At 37.7% G+C, this 27,947-nt stretch overlaps 1 protein-coding gene across 5 annotated transcripts in view; it reads left to right on the top strand.

Moving 5' to 3' along the window:
- The window catches only part of srgap1a (SLIT-ROBO Rho GTPase activating protein 1a), a 129,917-nt gene that overhangs the window by 34,664 nt on the left and 67,306 nt on the right, over nucleotides 1-27,947 (top strand). For all 5 annotated transcript variants that reach the window (XM_067420230.1, XM_067420228.1, XM_067420229.1 and 2 more), the window contains exons 2-3: nucleotides 10,818-11,013; nucleotides 22,477-22,639. In XM_067420230.1, coding sequence (XP_067276331.1) covers nucleotides 10,818-11,013; nucleotides 22,477-22,639 — 359 coding nt within the window. The remainder of the gene's footprint in view (nucleotides 1-10,817; nucleotides 11,014-22,476; nucleotides 22,640-27,947) is intronic.

The following is a 27,947-nucleotide window of genomic DNA, read 5'->3' as shown; positions in this document are numbered from 1 at the left end:
AATGCGTGAGAGAGGGTAGTTCTTTTCCAGTATGAAACTGTAGTCTGAAAGCGTGTATTGAGTTTCTTGTGATGCTCTCCCCCTCCCCCGAGGCAGCCGAAGCAGCTGGGACAGCCTGGATATGAATCACTGAAAGGGCCAGTCTTTGCTCACTATGGTTGTACATTTATGCACCTGAATTTTTCTCCCTTTTTTGTCTCTGTCTCTCTTTGTTGATATTTGAACCTTTATTAAGACGTTTTTGACCTACAGGACATTTTTTAGCCTTAATTGTTTCATTGAAACTAATTATTCAAATATTTTTGTTAATAGAAATAAAGCTGAATAAAAAATAAAAAATAAATATTATATGCACAAAAAAAGATGATAGTAGATAATTTATCTAAAAGAACACTGATTTTTGTCTGGAAATGTGATCTGTCTTTAATGTTTCCAGCTCAAACAGATATCAGACAGCAGCTGAATAAACAACCATTCCCTTTATAATATAATTATAAATCTCACATTTCTACTGCTTCCACTGTCTTTATTTTGTTTGGTTTTGAGTAATGACTCGCACGCAGAGGTGGACAAAGTACTCTACTTCGTTTCTTCTATCTGTTAAAACTGATTTTTACTTAAGTAAAAGTACAGAAGTATTTGTTATTTAAAAGTACTTAAGTATCAAAAGTAAATTTCCTTTTTAATGCCAATGCATTTTTATTGGCTATTTTTATTTTATTGTTGTATAAATGCACACTATACTATCATGTTTTAAGCCAGTCAGTGATACTCCATCCGACATACTAGCATACAACTAACTTAAACTCATTTAAATACTTGTATAAAATTTAAACAAAGCCCTTTACAAAGCTGCTGTGACTTTAAGGCCGAATGCACAGATCTAATACACGGATACACATCTGATATTCTCCCAAATTTTCATGCTTACTTAAGACATAATCAACTTTGTTTATGTGAATACTCTACAAAATTAGCATCAACATTTTGACCTCAGTCTTCTTTCAAGGAATGATGGGAAATCATTGAACTTCATGTGACCCTACAAGAGTGATTCCTGATAGGCTTTCTGCAAAAACCCAAACACCCTTTAAAAAATAAAAAAAACATCCACTGATTTTCAAAGCGGCAACAGACATGACTTTCGACTTCGAGGACCTTGATAGAAATGTAGTGGAGTGAAAAGTGTGATATTTGTCTTTCAAATGTAGTGAAGTTAAAGTCATAAGTTTCCAGAAAAAAATATACTAAAGTAAAATAGAGATCCTCAAAAAGTGTACTTAAGTACAGTACTCAAGTAAATTTACTTTACAGTCCACCTCTGCTGCCATGGGCCAGCGTGATTATGCTCAGTGATTGATGTTTTACGCACATTCAAAAAAAATGGTTCAGGCCCTTCATAGATATAACACATTTCAATTATGTTCACTTTACATAAACATATCTAATTTTGACACAACTTAATTTAATTGTGCTCAATCAACCTAATTTAAAATTGAGGTTTACTTAATTTGTTTTAAAACTACATGAAATATTTTAGTTGACATAACTAACTGGGCAGTGGATCTGTAGTTCTCAGCATGCTTTGCAAGGGACTGTGTTTGGAGAGTAAATTTAGGGATTAAAGTGTTATTTTATGTGTTTTTCTGTAAAGGGAAAGTGTTGTTAGTTAATGTTATTGTTTAATGTTCAGTTATGTTGGACATTAAGAGGAGTTTCTGTAATGTTTTTGAATTTTGTGGTTACCATTAAAAATGGTGCTTAGGCTGTGGGCACTCAGTGAGCTATGCTAATAGCAAGAGTTACACTAGCCTTTTCTTCAATTTTCATTCAATACATTGTGTATGATGATGAAACTGTGGCACGTTTAAAAAAGTTGTGTTAAAAGTATATAAATGTAATTTAAACTGTATTTTATAAAATTGAGTTGGACCAACTCAGTTACATTCCATTGCATGATATAGGTTTTAATGAGTTGGGGCTACACATATTTATTGGATGAAAACCTGTCCTCAATTAAATTGAGTTTGTCCAATGAGTTATTTTTTGAGTGCACATCTGCCTTGAGTGGACCTGTCTGCTCTTGTTGGGAGGTTCTATAAAACTATATCACCAACTTCTGTCTGTAATTTATTATTTTTGGGACTTTGTCTTACAATGTGAATCAATTTTTTTTTTTTTTTTTAACTTTTTTATTTTATTTTTACATTTAAAGGTGTATAAAGTGATTTCTGAAAAATGCGGTTCTGTGTCTGTGCTAAAAAAAATAGGGTGTTTGTACATAGCCCTGGCTATGTAAATAGGACAAAAACAAAGTGGATTGGACCGATCCACGGAGCACTAACACACTCTTGTACCCAATCAGGAATAGTATATGTTCATGATGGGGGAGGAGAAGAAGTGAGCAAGCGGGACAGTTGTAGATAGATTGCAGAAAGAGAGATGGCTGAAAAATTACCAAAAAGGAAAAGGTCAGAGGAAATTGGAAGAAGGATTACGATAGGGCAAGAGCTAGGACCCGTGTTAATACTGGAGAAGCTTTCCAGAGCTGGAGAGACATTAGAGGTTGCTTTGTTTTTGCTCAATGCGTGAGTAAAGGCGTTCACACTAAGAATGATAACGGTAAAAATAACTATATTAGCGTCCATACCAGTGGACGATATTATGTTGTTGTTTATTCTAAGTGCCTGCTTGTCTGCCGCATTAAAGTCTCAAGCTTGTTACAGCTGTATGGATTCTGATTAGCTATGGTTTTTATAATTCATCAGCTGGATAGTTATCATCCTTGGTGTGAACAAGCCTTAACAATATATATATATTTTTTGTTGCTGTTTCACAGAACCAATATATGCTGTTGTCGTTGTTGAAATCACAGTTGATTCATCCAGTACATACATATTTTTTTTACAGTCTATGGTTGCATCATATTCGTTTTTTTGGGGGGTGGAGCAAATAAAGGAAGGGTATCTTTTAAATATCAACTTCAAAGTAACTTCCCCTCCCTCTTGCAGTGACATCTCTACTCTTCTCTGACAATATTTACTCTCATAAGATCACAGCAATAGCAAAAAAAAGAAGAAGAAAAATCTTGTTCGAAAAGCCATTTCATATCCCAAAAGGGAAGAAAAGCTTATTATAAGCAACTTCTGTTTCATGCTGACTTTAAGTGGTTGTCTGTCCATTCAAATTGTTTGAGTTAATGATCTAGTTCCTCCCTTAATCTCATTGGATAATATATTGAGTTTTTGTCCTGGTTTAGGTTTCCTAAAATGTCTAAAACAAATAACTGATCTGTGTTTGTCAATTTTAATATTGGTTTATTTCTTATTTTATATATATTTTGCTGTACTTGGCTCCATGTGTTAAAACAGGGTGCCAAAACTAGATTAAACTCCCTACTAAAATCATTTATTTGTCTTGAATAAATAACCTTCTAATATTTATTCAGTCTTGGCTGACCATGTCGTTGAGAATTTTGATACTTTCTAAGTCGTTTTACTGGCAGCTGTGCTTGGCCTCAGTCTAAAAAAGAAATCTCCAAACATTGAGTTAGTTTCCATGGATGTGCTATTGATACATGTTTAAAATTTGAGGAGAGCAGCGAGTAAGTGGAGGAGTTTAAGGTCAGATGAGTTCAGGCAGTAAGGTGTAATTTAGTCCCGTTGAAGGCCAGAACAGGAAGGAACTGCTTCTCAGTAGGTCAGTAGACCACAATCTGACCAGACTGTGAAGGCATATACAAAGACTTCCTAGGGGCCAGTCTTTCCTGTTTATGTGTGTGTTTGTGTACGCAGGCCTCCAGACCATCTCAGGAAATGGTAATGAGCTAATAGCTGGACACAGTCCTCTGAGATTCAGATTCCTGCTGAGTCTGAGGAAGACTTACAGTCAGATAAAACAACATCTGCACCCCATGTTCTTGTTCTTGCCACCAATTGAAATGGCTTTAGAGAGTAGAGCCACGTGTAAGGCTGGCTGGTTGGTTTAATACAGTGTTTCTCAAACTTTTTCTGCCATTCCCCACTTTGGAGGTAGGGAAGGGCTCCGAGCCCCACCTGTCCCCAATCACCCCAACAAAATGGTAATTATCTAGGCTTTTAAGTTTGCCTGTTAACATTTATTTTATTAACATCACATTTAAACCTTTCATGCGTACAGTCAAAATATTTTAGCTGTCTAAAAGTGTCAGCTGACTAGAGTGTGAGTTTTATTTTAAGGCAACGTTATTTTAGAAAGTTTCACCTTAATGTTTCTATGGCAATGCGTCATGTTTATCACGTGACTCACCACAACCAAAAAAACGCTGTATGACAGATGTATCGCTTTTATTACGTTATTGAACCGTTTGAACAAATGCACTGCAGTTCAGAGTCCTGTCAATTGGATTTACAGCACGTATATTCATCAGCTTCTCCTGGAATAAGTAAGTGACCGTTGAACTGGGAGAAGAATCGAGCAAACTTTATAGTTACTTACACTATGTGTATCTGATATGAATAAAACATGTCAGCCAATTATATTTGAATGGATTGTCATTGCTGCTTCCATAGCCACTAGTGTGTATTACAAACTCTAACATTAAATGTATTGTTTTACTTGTACTTGTGTATTTAAATGTTACCTATTAAATTAAACCTAAAATAAACAGTAAGTGGTTGAAAACTGCATGATGTATGTCAAGAGCTGAGCGCGTCCGCATTTGGCTCAGTGCCAGCCGAAGCGCGTCCCACCGTTTAATTCTGGCAGTGATGTCACGTCATTGAACATTCTAAATCCCTTATGTGGGTCCGTACTCTCAGGGGCATAGACATAAAAATCCCATGTGGGACCGCTCAAAAGGTTAATAGAGATGGGCACAAAAAATTAACACATTTCCTCCTGTTTGTCGCGCCCCACTTGTCATGTCTCTATTCCCCACCAGTGGGGCGCGCCCCACACTTTGAGAAACGCTGGTTTAATAGTTCAAATTTTTACTTGCCCATGTTTTCACTAGTCCCTTCACAAATAATACTAAATATTAATTTAGATGCTTATTTTTTTAAAGGGAGGGGAATGTTGTTTCATGCACTGAGCTTTTTTTACACTGTTAAAGACTTGGATTCCCATCCTAAACATGGACAAAGTTTCAAAAAAATAAGTTGGATGCTTGATGGAGTATTTCTGTGTCAAAAATACTCCTTCCGGTTTCTCACAAGTTTCAGGGAGTTTTTTTCCGAGTATGGGTCCGCTTGGCGACTACAGAGCGAATGTCCTTGTATGGGCCTTGCGGGCTCTTCTCCCGGAAGGGTGTGCGAGCAACCAGAGAGCGCAAATGCACAGTGCCCATAAACACTGCTGTCTCAGGACTTCACCAAATCAACATCACCAAAGAAGTGTGTTTTTGATGGAGTGGTGACGATAAAGCCTAGTTCACACTGCCCGATTTGTGCCCCGATTTTGAGTCGCCGACAGGTTTTGTGAAATCGCCGACAAATGCCCGAGATCACAGGCAAATCGGTGCTCGTGCACGCGAGTGACAATCACGCAGTATGAATTATCAAAGACGCGATCAGAGAGAATCGCCGACGAGTCGCCGACGCCAGTGAGATATTTGGCATGCTAAATATCTGGACCTGTCAGCGATTCAAACTCCTGCTGTGTGAACAGCGCTCTGACTGAAAATTACACCGACAGCCAATGAGAGAGTGCGATACAGGGCAGCAGGAGGTTCAGGGAGGAGTTATAAAGCAGAATTTCAGTATTTTAATAGATATATTTACAATTCTATCAAACAGAAACAAAGGCCAAACATTTGCACATCCAGCCACAGCAGCAGCACATTAAATAATTATTTATTTACCTCAAACTGTCTTTGCAGAACAAAATCCTGGCTCCCTCTGTCTCTCCAACAATTTCTTCCGCCATAATCTTTTTTCTTTTTCTCCACAAATCAGCGCACATACAATTTGAAGCAAACTTTGTGCAGTTTATCATTTTTAATAACAATTCCAAGTCTCGCGGGAGAACTCCGGTCTGACGCACGTGTGATCTCGCGTTGTTTACTTGTCACATCGCACGTGTGTTTGGGAAACGTAGTTTGCACACCGGAGAGAGAGAGAGTTGTCGGCGATTCTTCCTCTTGTTCAGTCATGCAGTGTGAACTCCTCTGTCGTCAAACCATCGTGCAGTGTGAACACAGCAGTGACTGAATGATACCCCAGATAGTCATGCAGTGTGAATAGAGCTGTGACCCGACGAGTTTGAAAATCGTGCAGTCTGAACTAGGCTTAAAGGTTCACGATCGTGCTTTGGAAGCAGGTGCTGAGTAAAACTGCTTCAAATGTCTATGTTGTTGGCTATCGTCGTGTGAGTAAACAACACAATCGTTTAGTTAATTTATCAATGAAGCATACGATGTAACTTATGGCGTGTGTTTAAATACATTTGTTTAGCTGACCACTATAGGTGTCTGTTTGTTTATTGTAAAACCACCCGAAACATAAACCTAGGTGACGTTCACACAAAGCACATTCAAATGCGCTACTCCATTGTTTTTCTATGTAACGTTAACACTATAACACAGTCTGACGTGCAAAACCGTTTTGGTTGCTACTGCTAAGGTTTAGTCGCATACAATAGTCCATAAACCAAGTCATGTCCTCACAATCCACAAGTAAACAAACGCAAATGTTGACACTAAATACAGTACATACCACAAAGACGGACGTCCTGCTTCTGCTGTTTCTCCTGGTCAATTTATTTCAGCCTCCGGATCTGATTCTGGATCATATATGTATTAGTTGAATCTGATTGATAGCCATGGTTTATTTAGGGTAACGTTTTATTTTCCACGCATGACGATGTCAGCTTTCTGAAATCTCCTGCTGTAGCTGCGCGCTCGTCATTCTTTAGCTCCGCCCACACAATACACCTCTAGTCGCTTGTTTTTTTCCGGAAAGACTCGGTACAGCCTATATTTCTTTTATAAATATAATAAAACTAAAGACTTTTCAGAGAGATGAAGGATGCAATACTACTTTATAGATTTACATGAGATTGACTGAAACTGAGTGTTTCACCCCCCCCCCCCCCCCCCCCTTTAAGTGTTATAATTGTTGGCAGAATTTAGAAAACTGGCATATAACAAGAGTTTGGCTCATGTTTTGCCTTCTGTTATGAAATCGTTCTGCATCTGTATTTATTCTGTTTGGCCTCGTTTCGATTTGCAGTGTAAACAGCACTGTTCACAGGATGCCTTCTAGTTTTTGTAACAAGATAGCTTGTTAGTAGTAGAATGCAGACTCGCTGCTCTCTGAACTGTCAAAAGTGAGTAGACTTTCCCTGATGCACTGGAGTTGGTAAAAATCAATTTGGCTATCTGCGATCACATTGCGCCTTTGCACTGGTCCAAGGCCGACTGACTGACTTCTCCCAGCTGTGCTGAACTTTATGAAAACAGGATATTCTCCTGGCCACTGCCCACCTGTCTACCTGAAACAGTCACTATCTGTTATGGGTATATGAAAGGGGATTTTTGTATCCATTAAGGATTACTTATATCATGTTTATTTATTGAGAACCTGGTCTTTTATGAGTTGATGTGCACACAGTTCACATTAGCGGTGTTCAGATAAGACAGATCGATAGCGCAGATAGTTTTTTTATTTTATTTGACATTTTATAAGAACAGTCTTAAAAACTGCATGTACAATGATGTTGTTTAAGATGCAGTGTACAGAAGAATGTCAGACCATGGGCATGTCACACTGCATGGCTTGACATGTCATATCCATTACCCAAATACAGAATACTTTGGTAATTGAGCGAACTTGACAGTCTGGAAAGTATATTCCCCATGCCGAGTTGTTAAGCAGATGGCAGTTCTGGATAACACAGTGCATTAACACAAGTCTCCTGACAAATCTTGCTATTTCAGGTAGCGCTGATGAGATCGTCTGCATAGAGGATTCTGGTACAGTATGTCCCACATAGATTTTGGCACGGACTGTACGAGGAAAAAGTGCAGCATGCTGCTGTTGATGTATGAGAATATTGAAGCTGTCATAATAGCATAGATATTATGCTGTTGCTCATTTAGCTATCCCAGTTCCCATTACCGTAATGCGAATATTTATTATTATTATGAAAAAATCATTATTTAGGTTGCAAAATATATAAAACGGTTAGTTCCTGTCCTTGATTCTAATTGGTTATTCACAATAAAACACTGCTATGGCCTCTTCACCCATCGGTTCTCTGTATCACTGTACAACACCCTTAGCAACCACTCTTAGCAATGTAAACATATGTTTGTTCTTGATATTGTTCATTGAAGCTTGTATTATTGTGAAAGAGGGATTGAGTGACCGAGTGTAATAACTGCATTCAGATTTAGCATTTTCCTTAAGGTCAGTCCTATGACCTTCATTTTATTCATAATAAAAAAATCTGTTGAATGTCTGCTGTGATATCTTGTCCTTTTTTACAGTAAAGGTGTTTGTCTTGACAGTGACAGCGCTCATTTGTCAGTTGTGTCTCATTCCCGTGTTCACACAGCAAGTTTTAGTCCTGCTTTCAATATAAAAGTCTTTGCTATTGAGTGACTCATTCGACTCATTGTATCGTGAGGTAACCACTTTATAAAAGGAATAAGCCACATGAAGCCATGGTTTAGAGTGAATTTATAACAGTAAGGGCTGGAGTTAGGCACAACGTGAAGAGTTAACTGTTAAAAACTTGAGGCTTAATGCGTTAATATTTTGTTATACATTTAGCAAACATTTGCAATGGTTTCATATTTCATATTTCATTATTCATAAGTTGTTTTCTAAAAGGTATCCTGAATGCTGTTGTTTTTATAAACCGAGATACCAGTTTAAATTTTTAAACTAGATTTTTAGCGGCATCAAGTGATGTTATTGCCCCCCCTCGCTTATTTTCAACCAAGCACCGGTCTCGCTCGCTCCTCCCATGTCTCTCGCTCACCTACCTCGCCACAGGTACATTACGTAAGGCGTTTATTCCACTGAAAACATAGTTATGTATATTATATTGCATTTCTGTCAACACATCCTCATAAATACTACACACTGACTGAACCTTTAAATTCAACATGATGCCTCTGACTGAAGTCTGCTGTTCTGGCTCTTGGTAATTTCTTACTTTTAATGTCCAATGGAGGTCATTAATGGTTAAATTTTTTTTGAGTTGTCTCTAAATGGGCCCAGGCCCTGTTCTCACATATTTCCCTGCAATTTAAAGAATAGCATGCAATCTCCGATAAACACTCTTCCCAGCTATTAGCTATCTTAGTAACCCACCTGCGACTGGCACAATTGTTGAAGCTAACTGTAGAGACAGAAAGTGGAAGGCTTGGATTCCACCTTCAGGTCTTGTTTGTGCCGTATCAGACGGCTCACAGGTGCTCACATCTATCTCTGTTTGAAGTGGATCACAGGGGCTTTGATCAGACACACGGTCTCACACATGCTCGAGCACACCGACTCCATGCAGATGTTTACCATACACATGACCTCACAGGGCCAGGAATGCTCTTTGTAATCACAGAAGGTCACTCGATACTGGCGACAAAGGAAAGCTGAGTGCAGAAAGTTGTATATCACTCTTGGAATTTCTTTGAATGTTTTTGAGGTAATGGTGTATTGTGGATAATGTAACTGATTTTTAATCAGCTGGTTATTAGTGCAAAATATGTTTTTGTATACATTTGTTTTATAATTTAGTGGCCCTTGTTTGACAGTTGAGCAGACCAGTCAGAACAGAGTGTTCCAGATAGACAAGTGTGGCGATATAGTTTATTTATTTATATGTGAATTAATTATGTGCTTAAACCACACAAGTTTTTTTCTGAATATATTTATAGCCTGCTATTGAAATTCTAAATTTTGTTTTAACTACTTTGCATTGCTTTTTAAAAATTTTTTTTTTAAATTAAATTAATTTTATTTACACAAAGCCACAAATCTTGAATGTAAACAAATAAATGTAAATTGATTGTGTTTTTTGAGAATTGATAAAGTATCAGTATCATCAAACATATCATGATATTCATGTTTATTGATATAAACAACAGTTCTATATTAAATTGATATAAACTTCACTGCTTTTTCTTGCCATTTATTTTCTTTATTACAGATTCGTTGATGCGCTATTTTGGGGCGAACGGGATACAATTACCATAATTTCTGTGCTTTTAGAGCATCTAGTAGTTATTGTGTAAGTTGTCAAATTGGACAGATCCCACATGTATAAGAAAATATGTTGGGCCACTTGAGGGCTGAGAGATCTCAGGAAGTCTGAATGTATATTATGGTATGGAGCTACTGAGCCTCCACAGTGGACTGCAAATTTAATGAGCTCCATTTCCAATGACAAGGGGGCAATCACATGAGGAAACCGGAGGTAATTTGGGCATAGAAATGCTTGTTAAATGAAGTGTAGTGCCTACATGGCTGTAAGAGCTGTACACACATTGGCTTTAAAGAGCCGTTAGGTTAGTTTCTGGGGCTGTTCCTCATTCTGGCTGTAATAAAATGCAGCACAAGGGCATTACCTTCTCCACCTGATGAGCCTGGATTACTGTAGCTTTGCTGATACTGCACATTGAAACTAGCTCAGGGCAAATCTGAATGGTTTATTTATAGAAGATATATTGCTGGCCATTTTTTAAATTTTAGTTTGCATTTGCTGAGCTGCTAGCAAGTGGTTTTCAAAGAGCTTTTGAAGCATGCAATGAAACTGATGATTTGCCTTCACTTCGTTCATGGTTTCTGTTGAGAGACTCTTACAACAGACAATGTTTGGTTCTGTTTGTTCAGAGATTCGAGCCCAGCTGGTGGAACAGCAGAAATGTCTGGAGCAGCAGACAGACATGAGGGTCCAGCTCCTTCAGGACCTCCAGGACTTCTTCCGCAAGAAGTCCGAGATCGAGATGGAGTACTCGCGCAACCTGGAGAAGCTTGCCGAACGCTTTATGGCCAAGACCAGGAGCACCAAGGATCACCAGCAATATAAGTGAGTGTGTTGTTTTACTGGCAACATTTTTGTGGTTTGCATCTAGAAACGTTTGCTCCATCTCCCAGATCTTTAACCACTGACCCACAGCATCATTATTATTGTCTAATGAACATTTTGACTTCTGTTATATAGTTCCATATGAACTATTTTCAGATGATGCAATGTAGATGATGGTGTCACTTATTCAACATATTAAAGCTTGTTGGGATGCATCTACCGATACTGCGCTTGTGTAGTTTACTGGTACTCATTAAAATGCTGCGATACCAACTACCAATACCCCGCAGTGTGTGTACAGTGGTTGCTTCCATATAAAGAAACACTGACAAAAGAGAGTACATTGGGGATAAAATAGAAGACTGTCTGTTAACTTAATGGATCTAATTAGTGGAATATTACACTGAATAGTAACGCCCAAATAGCTGTGGTGCGCGAGCTGAAACACGGAGTTGATTGAGCGATGCACAGATATAACGCAGATAATGTTATAAATGTAGACTGTTCAGAAATAAAAGTTTTAATAGGATATTGGATCCATTCAGTCTTAAAGGGACAGCAGCCTAATAAACCTGCTGTTCACATTTGATTACTTTATTCAATTTATGTATCTGAAAACTACTGTTAGACCTATCTGCACCCCCCCCCCAAAAACCCCCACTGTTTGTTTAATTTGTAGCCTTTCTTTTTTCTATTGTGTTTATTTCTGCTATTTGATTTATTTGCTTAATTTACTACTGACTGTTTAATAATGTGAAATTAAGATATTTAAAACATTTGAACCAGTGGCATAGTCCTTAGCAGTAAGCTCTAAATAAGTGCTGTGCTATTATATTATAGGTAAAATGTGAATGAGCAATAGAATGAAGCTCATACATTTTAGCAGGCTTAATAATGCATGAAAATAACTCAAGGAAATATATATTTGCTAAACAAATGAAGCCAATTAATATGAATCATATTCTTTTGGTTTCTCTACCCAATACGTTTAAAAATTACAAATGCAGTTAAAATACTGTTATCCGTATCGGAAAGTACCAAAAACAAAAGTATTGGTATTGGACTCGTTCTAAAAAAAGTGGGGTCACTGCATCCCTAAAAGATTACAAAATGTTTAGAAAATGATGTGGAAATAGATAGTACTCCCATTTACCTTATCTTTCATTATCCATTAATGAATGGCTCTTCAAGGAATTAAAATTGTATGACACTTTTCCTTTCCCATCTGAAACGGATCCCTATATTATATTTGTTTTGAATGTTATACTTATTTCAAAATATATGTATCTTTGAATAAATAAACTAACACACACACACACACACACACACACACACACACACACACACACACACACACACACACACACACACACACACACACACACACACACACACACACACACACACACACACACAGTTTTTACTGGCTGGGAAAAAAATATATCTACCTCATTTTGGTACAGAAACCACTGGTGCAACTCAAAATATTGAGCATGTTTGCTTTTCACGTCTTTAAATAGACCAAATGCTGGTTTGATAGCCCAAAATGAGTCCAGCAGCTGTGTGCACAACTGGAGGCAATGGAGAATCTCGTCGTGGCACTTTGTGGTTTATGTGGACTGTTAGTTTGAGAGAAGTATAAGATACCTAAACGTAAGTATCTAAACTTGCCATTTTTTAAATACTGACAGAGTATTAGAAGATGCAGAAGTAAAAAAGAGTACAGATTACAGTCGGGGTTTTTTGGTGAAGGTCTAACTATATAGTTTAAAGTGCCAATGTAAAGTTGGATGACCATTTCTAAAGCAAGTTTAGCTTGTGTGCTTGTTAAAGGAATTAACATCAGAATGAGCTTGCAGATTTATCAGTAATTAACTGGGATATCTGCATCCCAGGGTTGTTAGACAGAATGTCTTATTTCAAAAGCATTTTGAGTAATTTTACCAGGTCTTTCAGCTAAATTTGGACTCTTCTGTAACCACAGGGCTTCAGCAAAGATGTCCACACCATTGCCACTGTGATTGTATCCCAATGTGTTCCGTAGTCCAGAGGTCTGTCTTAATGTCTAAAACGATGGTGTCCGAGATGAGGCCAGCTGAGCCAAAGTATAGGGTGTGTTTTACCCCTTTGTTAAAGTTGGCATGATATATGCAGTCAGCAGAATTCTGCAAAACCAGTGAGAGGGAAGATTAAGTGACAGTTTGTCAAGAAACAGTTTACTGTACCTTGTTTACTCTTGTAGTCGCAGAATCAATCTTCTCAACTGCACTAGGAGCATCTCAGGTGACTCTGTCAGAGCAAAGTGTGATGTATCGGGCCTGTAAGTTGGATACCAGAGAGATGTGGTCATATTACCACGCAAAGCTAGTGTATGTATGGATTTGGTTAGTTCCTAACCGAAAGTTTCCATTTTAGTAGAGTCTTTTTTTGTACTGAAAATTTGATTTATGACTTCTATAGAGGATTGGGGTAGAAAAAAAAACGTAATGACAGAATTGACCACGGGATCTAATTTCGTTACTAAAAAAGTGCTAGAGCAATACATCAGCCATATTAGAGAATTTCATACCGGCCGTACGATAACCATTTTTGCCTGACCTACACTATACATTTTGCACATTTTAAACTAACCCTTATTCTGCAGGGATGAATTAAATGTATCAAAATGTAACAGACTTCTACATTGTTGCGAACAAATTTGATTTCAAATGCTTTCTGTTTGAACTTTCTATTCATCAAAGAATCCTGACACAAAAATATTAAGCAGCACAACTGTACAACATTAGTAATATAAGAATTTTGTTACACTAAATGTGACCCTGGATCACAAAACCAGTCATAAAGGGCAATGTTTTAAAATTTAGATTAACCTGGTTAGATCATTTGAAAGCTGAATAAATAAGATTTACATTGATGTATGGTTTGTTTGCCTTTTAAGGTTGTCCAACTTAAGGCCTTAATAGCAACACGTATTTGTAATAATACATTTTTGATATACTTATGGTAGGAAATTTACAAAATATCCTCATGGAACATGATCTTTACTTAATATCCTAATGATTTTTGGCAGAAAAATTTATAATTTTGACCCATACAATGTATTGTTGGCTATTGTCGTAATATACCCATGCGACTTATTACTGGTTTTGTGGTCCAGGGTCACATATCAGCATATTAGAATAATTTCTGAGGGATCATATGACAGTGAAGACTGGAGAAATGGCTGCAGAAAATCCAGCTTTGCCATCACAGGAATACATTACTTTTTAAAATATATTAAAATATATTAAAATATTTTAAAATGTAACAATTTCAGAATATTACTGTTTTACTGTATTTTGATCAAATAAATGCAGCCTTGTTGAACAAATAAGATGACTTTCAAAAACATTGAAAAACATTGCCAACATAGTGTTTCAATAAAGACACATTTTAGTAAATTTCCAGTAAATATTGAATGAAAAAAGTTTGATTTTCATTTTATATATTAAGTCGTGTAATTTAACAGTTGTAGCCTATATTTCTGCTTTCAGACCAGCCTCTGGTTATTGATGTCATGAGGTTTTCCATGTTCCGTCCACACATTTACATGGCAGGGTATTTGTGTGCGATTAAACTTCTCCCAGATGACACTGTCGTTGTGGCGACGAATCGACTGGTGCTTAGTTTAGTGCACGTGTTTGCTGAGCTAACAGGCGTCACATACAGTTTGCCCAGGGAGGGGTGCTGGACTCAGGATGGGAATTATTTAATTATATTCATCATCCAGCTGCCACTCCTTGCGCTCTAGATTTCCTTTTGATTACTTGTCATTTTGCAGATGCCTTTTAGCCCAATAGACTTTCCAAGGACAAATTTCCTGTAGGAAACTGAGTGTGTTTTTTTAGGGTACAGTAGGTTTGAGCCTTTGTCTTTTTGGTTACACGCCTAAAATGAAATTCAATGCACTTCATATAAGGTATTATAATTATCTGCTATGTCTCAGTAAGTGTGTTTGGTTTTAGTTGTCTGCGTGATTGCGCCTTCTATCTCATTTCATTTTGATGACCTTGCTGTTGGCTGCCAAACCCTCCAGTGAAGCGCTCTAGTTTGCTCTGGCATTTCACAATCGATGAGCTGTCAATATAATGTTTGCGATCTGCAGGATGTTTACACCAGCACCGAATGAAGTTCCTCTGGCAACAGTGTGGATGCAGTTACTGCATCGCTTGTAGTTGCAGTTTATTTATGCCACTGGTGATGATCTGTTTTTATAATATCAGCAGATTAGGGCTTAATTAATTTTAGTTAAGATAACTAGGTGTAATTAATTTGGATAATTGCCTTTAATGTAGTTAAAGTAAGGAAAATAAGTATCTGAACACCCTGCTGTTTTGCAAGTTCTTCAACTTCGAAATCATGGAGGGGTCTGAAATTGTCATCATAGGTGCATGTCCTCTGTGAGAGACATAATTTAAAAAAAATCCAGAAATCACAATGTTTGATTTTTTTTAACTATTAATTTGTATTATACAGCTGGAAATTAAAAAAGTAAAGTTAAAAAGTATTTAAACACCTGAGAAAATCAATGTTAATATTTGGTACAGTAGTCTTTTCTGTAAAACAAATTTCTTTGTTCTTGCAGAGTATGTTCCAAGCTTAACAGATCTTTGACGGTCAGAATTCTAGCTGATGGACAGTTGTTCAAATACTTATTTGCAGCTGTATCATGCAAACAAATAGTTAAAAAATCATATATTGTGATTTCTGGATTATGTCTCTCACAGTGGACATGCGATGACAATTTCAGACCCCTCTATGATTTCCAATTGGGAGAACTTGCAAAATAGCAGGGTGCTCAAATACTTATTTTCGCCACTGTATATAGACTTGCTTATACCTGGTAACTGGCACATTGGTATAGAGGGTATGCATTGAGTTCCCTTACCCGCCGGAAAATCGGAACTGGGTGGCAAAAGAGCTGCTCTAAATTAATTGGGGGAAACTGCGAAAGTAGGAGTAAAACAAACAATTTTAAGTTTAAACTAAATATAGGTGTTCTTTACAATTTATAGAGTATGACTTCACCTCAAAATTCAACATATTAAGACAAAATGATAACTGCAAATTCACGTTTTGCTGCCTGGACTCCAGTTGTTTCTGAATCGCAGTGATCCATTTGCTTATCTTTTCTGTAGGTCTTGTGTCAAATCTGTTTGTACTGTCAATCTCAAAGCTCTTTCACTTTTGAGATGTTTTCTGTGTTTTCTGCGGCATTCATGTTGAAAACAAATGCTCCGCCTCAGTCTTTTTGCCACTCAGTGGGCATTACCATTCACTCTGGCTGACGGTGACGTCACACACATATACCCTCTATTGCTGTCTTAGAAAACGTTATGGGATTTGTAATGCTTTTAAGTTGCAATTAGACATATTTAGATCATCATAACTACATAATTATTGTCTTGTTTGGTTTAAATGCTAAAATAAAGTTTTTATTTAGACTTATTTAATTATTATATCATTATTCTAAATATTAAATTTCACATTTAAAGAAATACATGAACAAAAAAAATTAAACGTCTGTCCTTATTTACCCACTCACATTTTGTTCAAACCCTTGACTTTCTTTGGAATTAAAAATGAGGCGTTTTAAAGAACACAAGAACTAAATACGAGAACAAAGTCAGTGAGCTTTTAAGTGAAGTGCTAGATTCGGTTCGGTTCTCTCAGATTGAATTTCAGATTGATTCGAAATATAGCACTTACGGCATTTATGCTACTTGTATGATGCTTTTTTTGTAGCTTTAATTATTTTTAATAATAATATATTATATAATCATATATGTTATTTTATTACTGCTTTATTTCAGTCAACTAAAAACTATTAGCTAATAAAAACCACTGTTTAGTGTGAACTGTTGTTGTATGAAAAAGTGTGAAGTCTTCACAATACCATAAATACAATTTTTTGTTCCACAGAAGAAAATAAGTCATAAGGGTTTGAAATGACAAGGCAGTAAGTGAATAATGACAGTTTTCTCTTTTGGGTGAATAATTGCTTTAAAGTGGACATTGATGGCACTTCTTTCGTTAATTTCTAAAATAACTAAACATTTTGTAGAAAGTGTACCGTTCTCTTGAGATGGTGTAGTCCAGGAGTCAGCAACTGTTTTGTCATTAAGTGACTTTAAGTTTCTGAGTAAATCACTGTGCCACATTCATTTTATTTATCAGCCATTTCCAAGATCGAAGACCACAATTGGAGAGAGAGCGGCATCAGCACTGGTAAGATAATTAAGTATCACTACTTTTAATGAAGACAACCGTGTTCTGAGCTTCAGGATGTAACGCTGAACTTTCAGTTTCATTTGCGGCAGTTTGCATGTTGGCTGGCTGAAGAGATGCTCAGTTCCTCAGTAGCGCTGTTATATCTGGAGACCGGGAGCCATTATAACACGCTCTCGCATGTTTAGTTTTTACCATTTCAGCAACTAGATGCATTTTTTCCAGTTTCATCTAAAATGAGAAAAAATGCTCTCTTTCGGTCTTATCACTATTGGATAGCTATTCGATCAGAGAAAACGCATGAAGTGACCAGATACGCATGAATGGAGTTTCCACATGCATCACAATCATTTTGATGCGTGTGGAATGTTTAAAGGTGCCCTGTATACATTTTGCCGTCATCTAGTGGTGAAGTTGCGAATTTCAACCGCCCACCGCTCACCCCTCCCTTTCGAAGCACATAGAGAAGCTACTGTGGCTGATACAGGACAAAGATGTCATAGTCTGAGACCTCAGAGAGTAGCTAGCGCTCTGTAGTACAGTTTGTACATTTAGGGCTAATCTAGAAACAAAGATTTCGTTGTCTGAGACAGCAGAGAGTAGCTAGTGCACTGTAGAGGAGTTTGTCCATTTACGGCTACTGTAGAAACATGGTGGCGCAAAATGGTGACTTCACTGTAAGGTGAACTGCGATGTATGTAGATAGAAATGGCTCATTCTAAGGTAAAAAAAAAAAGTTTTTTTTAATATACTCCTCTGAAAACAGTTATGTGTATTGTATTCCATTTCTATTTATAGATCCTCATAAATATTACATACTGCACCTTTTATAGGACTCAGTCTACTTGGTTGAGTAAATATCTCTAAAATGTATAGAATTAACTACCTGTTTTTAGCATACCACACTGTAAGCTGTCAGTCAGTAACTTGTGTGCTTGTGATGCGCAGTGGTCACGCTAATGGCTTGCAGAGTTTAATTCTCACACAGTATTTATAATTCCTACCATAATAAAACAAGCTGTGTTACTATGATGAGTATTTACCTCAAATAGTAGATCTGTATGCAGGTATGAGGTACTTTATCTGAATGAAATGCTTACACCTCTTTCGTTTTTGCTCACGTTCCAGTGATTACCCCCTCCTAGGTTGCCAACCCCTGATCTATTGCTCTTTTACCTTCATTTCCATAAGCTTTTTTATTGACTGTTTTCATTTCTCAACTTATTTAGAAGTTTTCTGATTAAATTCTGCTTGTGAAGTGATTTGAAAGCACCAAGATGTATCTATGCAGTGAAGAGTAGTGGATAGGTGGCAGCTTTGAGGCCAGTTGTTATTGAATCTTGTCTGAGCAGTACTGCTGATTTACTGCAGCCTTTAATGTTGCAGCTGGCTCTCTGCTCTCTACTCAGCATTAATGGCTGCTTTTGGATCAGACCTGATTAGTCATGTGCTTTCCAAATGAACTCATGTCTTTTCTTTTCATTACCTAGTGTGACAACTTCCTGTCCAGTTATCATCACTCCTATGCCCACTATGGCTGTGAGCTAATAGACTCTACGACTCCTGAATTCCTGTATATATCATTTTTACTTTGTAAAACAATTGTATGTATTATTTTTGTGTATTTGAGGTCTAGATTTGGCCTCACAGATCAGGCATAACATCGATCAAACAGACATACTACTGTAGCTCAAATTGCTGAAGAAGTTAATGCTGGTTCTGATAGAAAGGTGTCTCAGTTTGTTTCATATGAGGCTGCACAGCTGCAGACCAGTCGGGATACCCATGCTGACCCCTGTCCAACATTGAGAACGCCAGCAGTGGGCTCCTGAGCATCAGAACTATCTGATGAATTACATTTTCTTTTACATCACGTGGATGGCAGTTGCTTATCTGGGGAACACATGGCACCAGGATGCACTATGGGAAGAAGGCAAGCCGGCGAAGGCAGTGGGATGCTCGGGGCAATGTTCTGCTTTGAAACCTTGGGTCCTGCCATCTATGTGGATGTTACTTTGACACATACCACCAACCTAAGCATTGTTGCAGACCATGTACACCCTTTAATGGAAACGGTATTCCCTGGTGGCTGTGGCCTCTTTCAGCAGGATAATGTGCCCGGCCTCAAAGCAAAAATGGTGCAGGAATGGTTTGAGGAGCACAACTAAGAGTTTGAGGTGTTGACTTGGCCTCCAAATTCCCCAGATCTCAATCCAATTGAGGGGGATGTGCTGAATAAACAAGTCCGATCCATGAAGGCACCACCTCGCAACTTACAAGACTTAAAGGATCTGCTGCTAACATCTTGGTGCAAGATACACCTTCAGGGATCTAGAGGAGTCCATGCCTCGACGGGCATCTTTTTCTTTCGGCTGTTCCCTTCAGGGGTCACCACAGCGAATCATCTGCCTTCATCTAGTCCTATCCTCTGTATCCTCTTCTCTTACCCGACTACCTTCATGTCCTCCTTCACTACATCCATAAACCTCCTCTTTGGTCTTCCTCTTGTCCTCCTTCCTGGCAGCTGTAACCTCAGCATCCTTTTACAGATATATTCACTCTCCCTCCTCTGAACCTGACCAAACCATCTGAACCTGGCCTCTCTAACTTTGTCTCCAAAACATCTCACATGTGCTGTCCCTCTGATGTACTCATTCCTGATCCTATCCATCCTCGTCACTCCCAAAGCGAACCTCAACATCTTCAGCTCTGCTACCTCTAGCTCTTCCTCCTGTCTTTTCCTCAGTGCAACTGTCTCCAAACCATACAACATCGCTGGTCTCACTACTCTCCTGTACACCTTTCCTTTCATTCTTGCTGGTACTCTTTTATCACACAACAGACCCGACACTTTTCTCCACCCATTCCAAACTGCCTGCACATGCTTCTTCACCTCTTTTCCACACTCCCCATTGCTCTGGACTGTTGACCCTAAGTACTTAAAATCCTGCACCTTCTTTACCTCTTCTCCCTGTAACCTCACTGTTCCTCTTGGTTGTCTCGGCTAACCTTCATTCTTCTTCTCTCCAGAGCAAACCTCCTTTCCTCCACCTGCTCCCTGCTTTCACTACAGATCACAATGTCATCCGCAAACCTCGACGGGCATGTAAGCTTTATTTAATCTCTGCATTCTTCATTCCGGACACATTTGCCTCAAATATTTTTATTCTATGATCTAGTATGAAGTAGGGCTGCCCTCTAATAATCGATTAAATGTTAAATTAAAAAAATTGAAACACCACAGGAATCAGTTCGACAGACAGTTTGTTTACATACGACTGGTCTATGTGGTAATTATATCTGCCAGGAAATCCAAATTTCACTTTTCATTCATTGACATAAAACACGGCTAATCATTTTAAACATTTAAACAATTAGTAGCTTAACATTAGTCACTCTGCATGCCCACTTGCTTTAACATTAACGTTAACCTAGATAAATGTGCACTATTATTAGGTGCATATCTAAGTGTTCATGCAGAGTGTACACGCAAAATTAATACTGCATTTACAGCACGACGTTTAACTCGATGTGCATTTCTCTATAGACGCATCCACTGTACTGCGGAGATTAAAGTCTCTTCGTATTCTTTGCCTCCTACATTGACCTACAAAACACCAGTTTATTAATAATTTAAAATGTTCAGAGTCGGACAGTCTCCTTTTCTCTCTCTTGACACATCCATAATCATTCATGTATATTTTTAAGGCTCATTATTATGGTTTTGTAATTATCTGTAATGTAGAACAATGTTAGTAATGTTAAATATAATATTCTTCCTCAGGTAGACAAAGTTCTGTCTCATCCTCTGCTCATGCACATCAGGCATGTTTTAGCCTTGTGACTTGTTTTTTCCCCATCCATTTCAGCGATCAAGAAGCAAAAGCTGTGTTTTTGCTGCTTTATGAATCTAAAATCTGAATGACGTGTACACTTTCAGTTTTCAGACAGCCCAGCATGACTCTGTTGAATCATATAGTACATACAGTCTGTGTGTACTGTATGATTCTTTACATACAGTACACACAGACCCGAGTGTGTGCTCTATAGGCTGATACAGTCTTGTGAAAGGATTTACAGTAATTGCAGACTGACAGAAAGCTCACAGGCTCTAATAATTCTCCCTGCAATGTGAATCCCTGGCCTGTTCATATTTTGACATGCATCTTTAGGCTTTTAGCTCAATTAGATTATCCATTTGATCCAGTCTTACACAGATGACTGATCCTCCTGGCAAAAAGTCAGTTACTCTTAGGAATGTCCATCATATTTATGGATTTAGTTTGTTTCCTGTTTTTAAAGAACACTGTTAAGGTCAAAAACTGTATGTATGTATTGGCTCATCTGGTGCGGATGCGTATTTCCTTCACTTGCAGTGATGAAATGCATTGCCTGTTTTGCAGGGAGGGTTATAAAGGGAAATGGAGCTGAAAAAGACTTCCTTACATCCAAATCTCTATCCGCTGCCAATGTCACATTGTCCTCGCAACGTTTTTTTTTTTAGACTTGATATAACAAGCATTGCTATTAATATTGCTAACTTTATAAATATCTTAACTTTCACTTTTTAAAAAAATAAACGCATTCTTGGTGAATAAAAGTATTTCTGTCAAAAGAATTTTGACATTGAACTTTTGAATTTACAACAGTGATGTATTTCTGAATTTGTTCTGTAATAAAGGGGATAAAGTATAGACATTCAGTCAGTATCACAAAATAAACCCATTCTGTCACATTCTGTTTATTTTGTGCGGTCGCTATGCAAATGAATATGACAATATAACGGAATACTATGAGTATTTGTCATATTGCAGGTACGTAATTATCTGGAGAGAGTTCTGACCCAGAAACGTTCTGAATTTCCCATATGTCCTCGAAGCACGTCGAGTTCCACACTACTTTTAGGTCCAACTCGCGGTTCTGTTGCTCTGCATGCATGCTACAAAAGTATCCACAGATCATGAATGCTTAAATAGGCCATGTATCATCAAGGGAAGAGATGAGAGGGATGTTAATGTGCGTGTGATCCACATGAATGGTTCTTAAAGCATCCTGATGGGTGCTGGGAAGATGGATCCGTCTGTGGTTTCATTCAGTTCATGAGTTAAGTGCACAGATGGTCCTGACAGCTCGCAGACAGGAGTCTTTCATTATGTTTGATCGGTGTCTATTTCTCTGTTTTTCTCTGACATGCAGGAAAGACCAGAATCTCTTGTCACCGGTGAACTGCTGGTATCTGTTGCTGAACCAGGTTCGACGGGAGAGCAAGGACCACGCGACATTGAGCGACATTTATCTGAACAACGTCATCATGCGCTTTATGCAGATTAGTGAAGACTCCACACGTCTTGTGAAAAAGGTCAGGAGTGTTTTTGATTACATTTCCAAGACCTCCAGTTTCGAAATGTTCCTCAAAGGTCTCAAAATAACTTGTCGACTCCTGAAAACATGCTTTAAAATGAAAAAGGAAATATTCAGGTTGGCAAATGTTTAGAAAAATGCTGTCACATTAAACTTTCTATTTGTCAAAGAATAGAAAACCACAGTTCCCACACAAATTTGACCTCAAACTTAGGAATGTTTTCTAAATGAATGATTGCCCGTTGATTGACACAGCTTTTCATGGTCACCTCTGATTCTTTTCTCTTTGTGGAGAATTTAAAAAAAAAATGTTTTTAGCTAAGTAGATATTTGACAAACTTTTCACTCGTCACTTAATTTTTAACTTTTTCCATGTTTATATCCAATGTAGGTGTGTTATATTACTGTTACAAAAAAAGAGACAGGTTAACATTATTTTCTGAGGTGATCAACAGAGTGCACAAATGCAGTCGATTAACTTGTACTAAACTTGGAACATTCCCTTTAAAAACTCTCATGAAAAAAAAGAAGATATTTCGTAAGAACCAGGCATTAATCAAAACTTGTGTCATAATAAGATGTGCAGTTATTTTTAGCAATGGAAATAGCAACAAAAAAAGCTCTTCGTTGAGCTAGATTACTTTCATTTTTCCCCGTCTATTGTTTTACTGTCAGTCCTCTTTCCGTTTTTTAGTTGTTATTCTTTTCTAAAAAGCTATATTTATTCCTTTGAATTTTTATATTACTTTCAAGCAGTTACTCTTATATTTCTGGATGGTGGACCCTAAAAGCAACTTTACAGTATAATTAAACTGTTCTTAAATGGATAGCCAAAAACGGAAATTCTGTGATCATTTGTTGTTACAAATTTGTAAAAAAAAATACATATTATATTTTAAAGATTTGTATAAATATCTTGTTTTGTGTTCCACAGAATAAAGTATATAAAAAATATTTTTGTCCTACAATTAAAGTGTTTTGGATCCTATTGACCTTCACAAACCAATTTTTAAAAGTAAGTTATAAAAATATAAAGGAATACCCATTTTTGGGTGAACTGTCACTTTAAATAAGTAAAATACTGCATGTCATTTTGTCTTTATGACAATCCGCGTGACTTGCTTTCTATCAGCATTAATATATTAGAATGAGCGCAGATGGCAATGTTTTGTCAATGGGTTAGATGAGTAGTTTCCTGAGATTGTCATTACTGTGTAAATACTTGTAGGCTACCTCAGTGCTGCATTATAATACTGTGTAAACCTTTTTGTGCTGCTTTTGCTGTGTAAACAGGAGTTGAGAGATTTTAAAAGTGTACCTATGTGCAGTTAGTTCTTGCTTAACTCAGATGTGCGGCATGTGATGTTTTGTGCGGAACGGGATTGCTTGTGTGTTCGCTTGTCAGATTTACGATGTGGGTCCGGCCATACGGGACCTCTGGTTCTGAGCTGCGGTTCTGTTCTGAGAAGTTCCTAAAGCCCAAACTCTAATCATGGCCTCCTGCCCGTCGTTTGATGTCTGCGGCCCCATGACCAAGACGACGTGGCGGTCCCTCCAGTGCAGGCCACAGAAGGGGGACAACTCCCAAATAGATTATGTGCTGCCATGCATGCGAGTCATATGAGACGACCACAACAGCAAATTACAAGGCTGGAATGTGGGAGGTATAAGTTTGGTCTCAAACAAGGGTTACTCAGAGGGCTTGACCAGCAGATCTGACCGGCTTTGAGATGGTTAAAGAGAGAGTTCACCTAAAAAATGTATGTTCTGTCATTATTAACCCACCCTCACGTTGTTCCTAACCAGTTTCAGTTTCTTTTTTCCATTGAAGTCAAGAAATTAAGTTTTGAACTGAGGCTGTGAAGTTCAGAAAAAGTCAAAAAAGCACCATAGAAATATCATAAAAGAGGTCTAAATGACTCCCAAGGCCCCTAATTTTCCACAACAATGTTCAAAAGCCTAGCTGAGGATAATTAAAGGGTAACTTCAGCCAAAAATTTAAATTATGTCATGAATTACTCACCCTCATGTTGTTCCAAAACCGGAAGACCTTTGTTCATATTTTTAATGAAATCTGAGAACTTCCTGACCCCACATAGACACTTTCACGGCCCAGAAAGGTATTAAAGACATATTTCAAATAGTTCATTAGACTCCAGTGGTTCAACCTTAATGTTATGAAGTGACAAGAATAGTTTTTGTGCACAAAACTAAAAAACGACTTTATTCAACAATTTCTTATTTTCCGTTTCAGTCTCTGACGCTGTTCACCTTGTAAACACAGTGCAGCACTTCCGGGTTCTACATCTCACGTCAACAGCATCGGAGACTCACACAGAAGTAAAGAAATTGTTGAATAAAGTTGTTATTTTTGGATCGGGTCCTTTTGTTGAAGCTGTAAATTACTTGAAATATCTGGAAATCTAGTGCAAGATCCAAATGGACCACTTTTATGAGATTTCTATTGCAAATTTCTGTCATTTTTGAACTTTTACAACCCTACTCTGGCAAAAGTGACCAGCATATTCTTCAAAACTGCTCCACAGAAGAAGAAAAGTGATTATGGTTTGAAACAACCTGAGGGTGAGTAGATAACTGCTGATTTTTCATTTTTGGTTGAGCTATATTTGTCTGATGTAGTGTTCTTTCATTGTTGCATGGAAACACAAGGGGAAACTGCCTATTACTGTAAGGTTTGGTACTCTACTATGACATAAGAACCAGGTGTTCTTTGCGCTACTCACAGCTGTTTTCATTAGAATGAGCACCTTATGTTCAAGTACGATGGAGGAGAATTTTAAAGACCTAATGAGTCATGACAGAAATTCCAAACCTCAAAACAAAGCTGATGTGTCTGTATGGCTTAAGTGGCTAGTTATATAACAAAAACAACCTCTTACACACATTCTCTTGCTCTCTGCTGTCTGTGTGACACAAGAGTGGCAGAAGCGAGAGGGCAGTGGGTTGTTTCCCTTAAGGGCGCTGGATGTTGTTGGTGGGGGGCAGTCATTCACCCATGGTGTTGAAACTGCTCTTCCCTGTAATCAGTGCACCCTGCTTTCTTTGATCACAACATTGTTTCAGTAATGAGCCACACATACAGGAGAGCAAAGCTCCTGCTGTCACTTCAACCCTCAGAGGCACAGCTGAAACCGAGAGGCAGATCTCGAGAATGTCTCTCAAAAGATGTGTTAGTGGTGGTCATTGGTATTGTTGCTTATATTTGAAGTTAGGAATTTGTACCCCCACTATATATATATATATATATATATATATATATATATATATATATATATATATATATATATATATATATATATATATATATAAATGATTGCATTTTTTAAATGTATTTAGACCAAGTCATTTTATTATTGGTTAACCTTAGCAATAACTGTTGGAATCCATATTTGTAATATTTATATAGCATTCAAATTAAATCTATTCTTCTAAATTCGAATCTAGTTACCTTAAATTAATGCCTTTCTTTTTAAAATGTTTGTTTCATACACATTTAGTATTTTATTCATCTATTATTATTTAAGGTTTTTTTATTTTTTATGAAATGGATACTTACGATGCATAAATTGCAAAGTAATTTATATTGTTACAAAAAATATATTTCAAATAAATGCTTAAGTTGAACATTGTATCCTGGAAAAAATACATCACAGTTTCTATAAATATATATGCAAACAATAAGAAATTACATTTTAATAATATTTCACAATATTACTGTATTTTTGATTAAATAAATGCAGCCTTGTTAGAGCATAAGAGACTTGTTTCAACAACCTTAAGGAGAGGGGGGGAGGGGGGTTAAGTCAATCTCATGTCAATCTTGAGTACCTATAGAGTAGTATTGCATCCTTCATATCTCCGAAAAGTCTTTAGTTTTGTTATATTTATAAAAGAAATATGGGCTGTACCGAGTCTTTCCGGAAAAAAAAGAGCGGCCGGAGGCGTATCGTGTGGGCGGAGCTAAAGAATGACGATCGTGCAAAGCGGTGACGTCCTCAAGCGTGGAGAAGAAAACGGCTATTGATCAGATTCATCTAATACATATATGATCCAGAATCAGATCCGGAGGCTGAAATAAATTGAACAGGGGAAGCAACAACAGCAGGACATCCGTCTCTGTGGTATGTACTGTATATAGTGGCCTGTCAACATTTGTGTGTGTTTACTCACAGTTTATGATGACATGATTCGGTTTACGGACTATTGTATGCGACTAAACATTAGCAGTAGCAAGCAAAACGGTTTTGCACGTCAGACTAGTGTAACGTTATACATAGAACAGCAATGGAGTCCGTTAGCGCATTTGAAGGACGAAGCACGCTTTGTGAAAATGCTAGGTTTATGTTTGGATGGTTTTACAATAAACAAACTGACAGCTATAGTGGTCAGCTAAACAAATGTATTTAAACACACACCCTATAGATCACATGCTCCATTGATAAATTAACTAACGTTATACACGATCGTGTTGTTTACTGATGTTTACTCACGTGATGATAGTCAACAACAGACATTTGAAGCAGTTTTACTCACCGGCTGCTTCCAAAGCAGGACCGAACCTTTATCGTCACCGCTCCATCAAAAACACACTTCTTTGGTAACTGTTGATTTCGTGAAGTCCTGTGACAGCAGTGACCGTGGAGATCAACTTTTGCGACACGATTAAAGCGTGATGTTGTGCCGCTTCCTGTCATTTCTGCATTTAAATCGGTTCAAATGCAGCGCTGCCTTCCCGGAATGCTGTGCTGAAGCGTTGAAGTCGCATAGGAATGGGATGGGAATAAAGTGAAGCTTGGTGGGACAGAAGTGTTGCACGGACGAGTGTTTATGGGCGTGCATTTCCTCTCTCGCTCTAGTCACGCGCGCGCACCCTACCAGGAGAAGAGCCTGTACGGCCCATACAAGGACATTCCACTTTATTGGCGTCAAGCGGATCCATACTAGAAAAAAACTCTTCGAAACCGGAAGGAGTACTTTTGACACTGAAATACTCCATCAAACGTCCAACTTAGTTTTTGAAACTTTGTCTATGTTTAGGATGGGAATCCAAGTCTTCAACAGTGTAAAAAAGCTCAGTATGCACGAAACAGCCCCCCCCCCCCCCCTAAAGAACTCAAACTTTTGAACGGTAATGTAAGCTGAATCTTTAAAAAAAGCCAGTTGATAAGTTAACAGTGAAAACAAGAAATGCTAGAAACTCTTTCTATTTAAAGGGGTGATGAATTGAGGAATTTTCCCTTGAGCTTTTGATATATAAAAGGTCATTGTATTCTAAGAATATCCTG

The sequence above is a fragment of the Pseudorasbora parva genome, chromosome 16 (assembly GCF_024679245.1).
Source record: "Pseudorasbora parva isolate DD20220531a chromosome 16, ASM2467924v1, whole genome shotgun sequence".
Classification (NCBI taxonomy): domain Eukaryota; kingdom Metazoa; phylum Chordata; class Actinopteri; order Cypriniformes; family Gobionidae; genus Pseudorasbora; species Pseudorasbora parva.
Note: the sequence above shows the minus strand (reverse complement) of the source record. Positions and strands in the feature narration are given on the sequence as shown.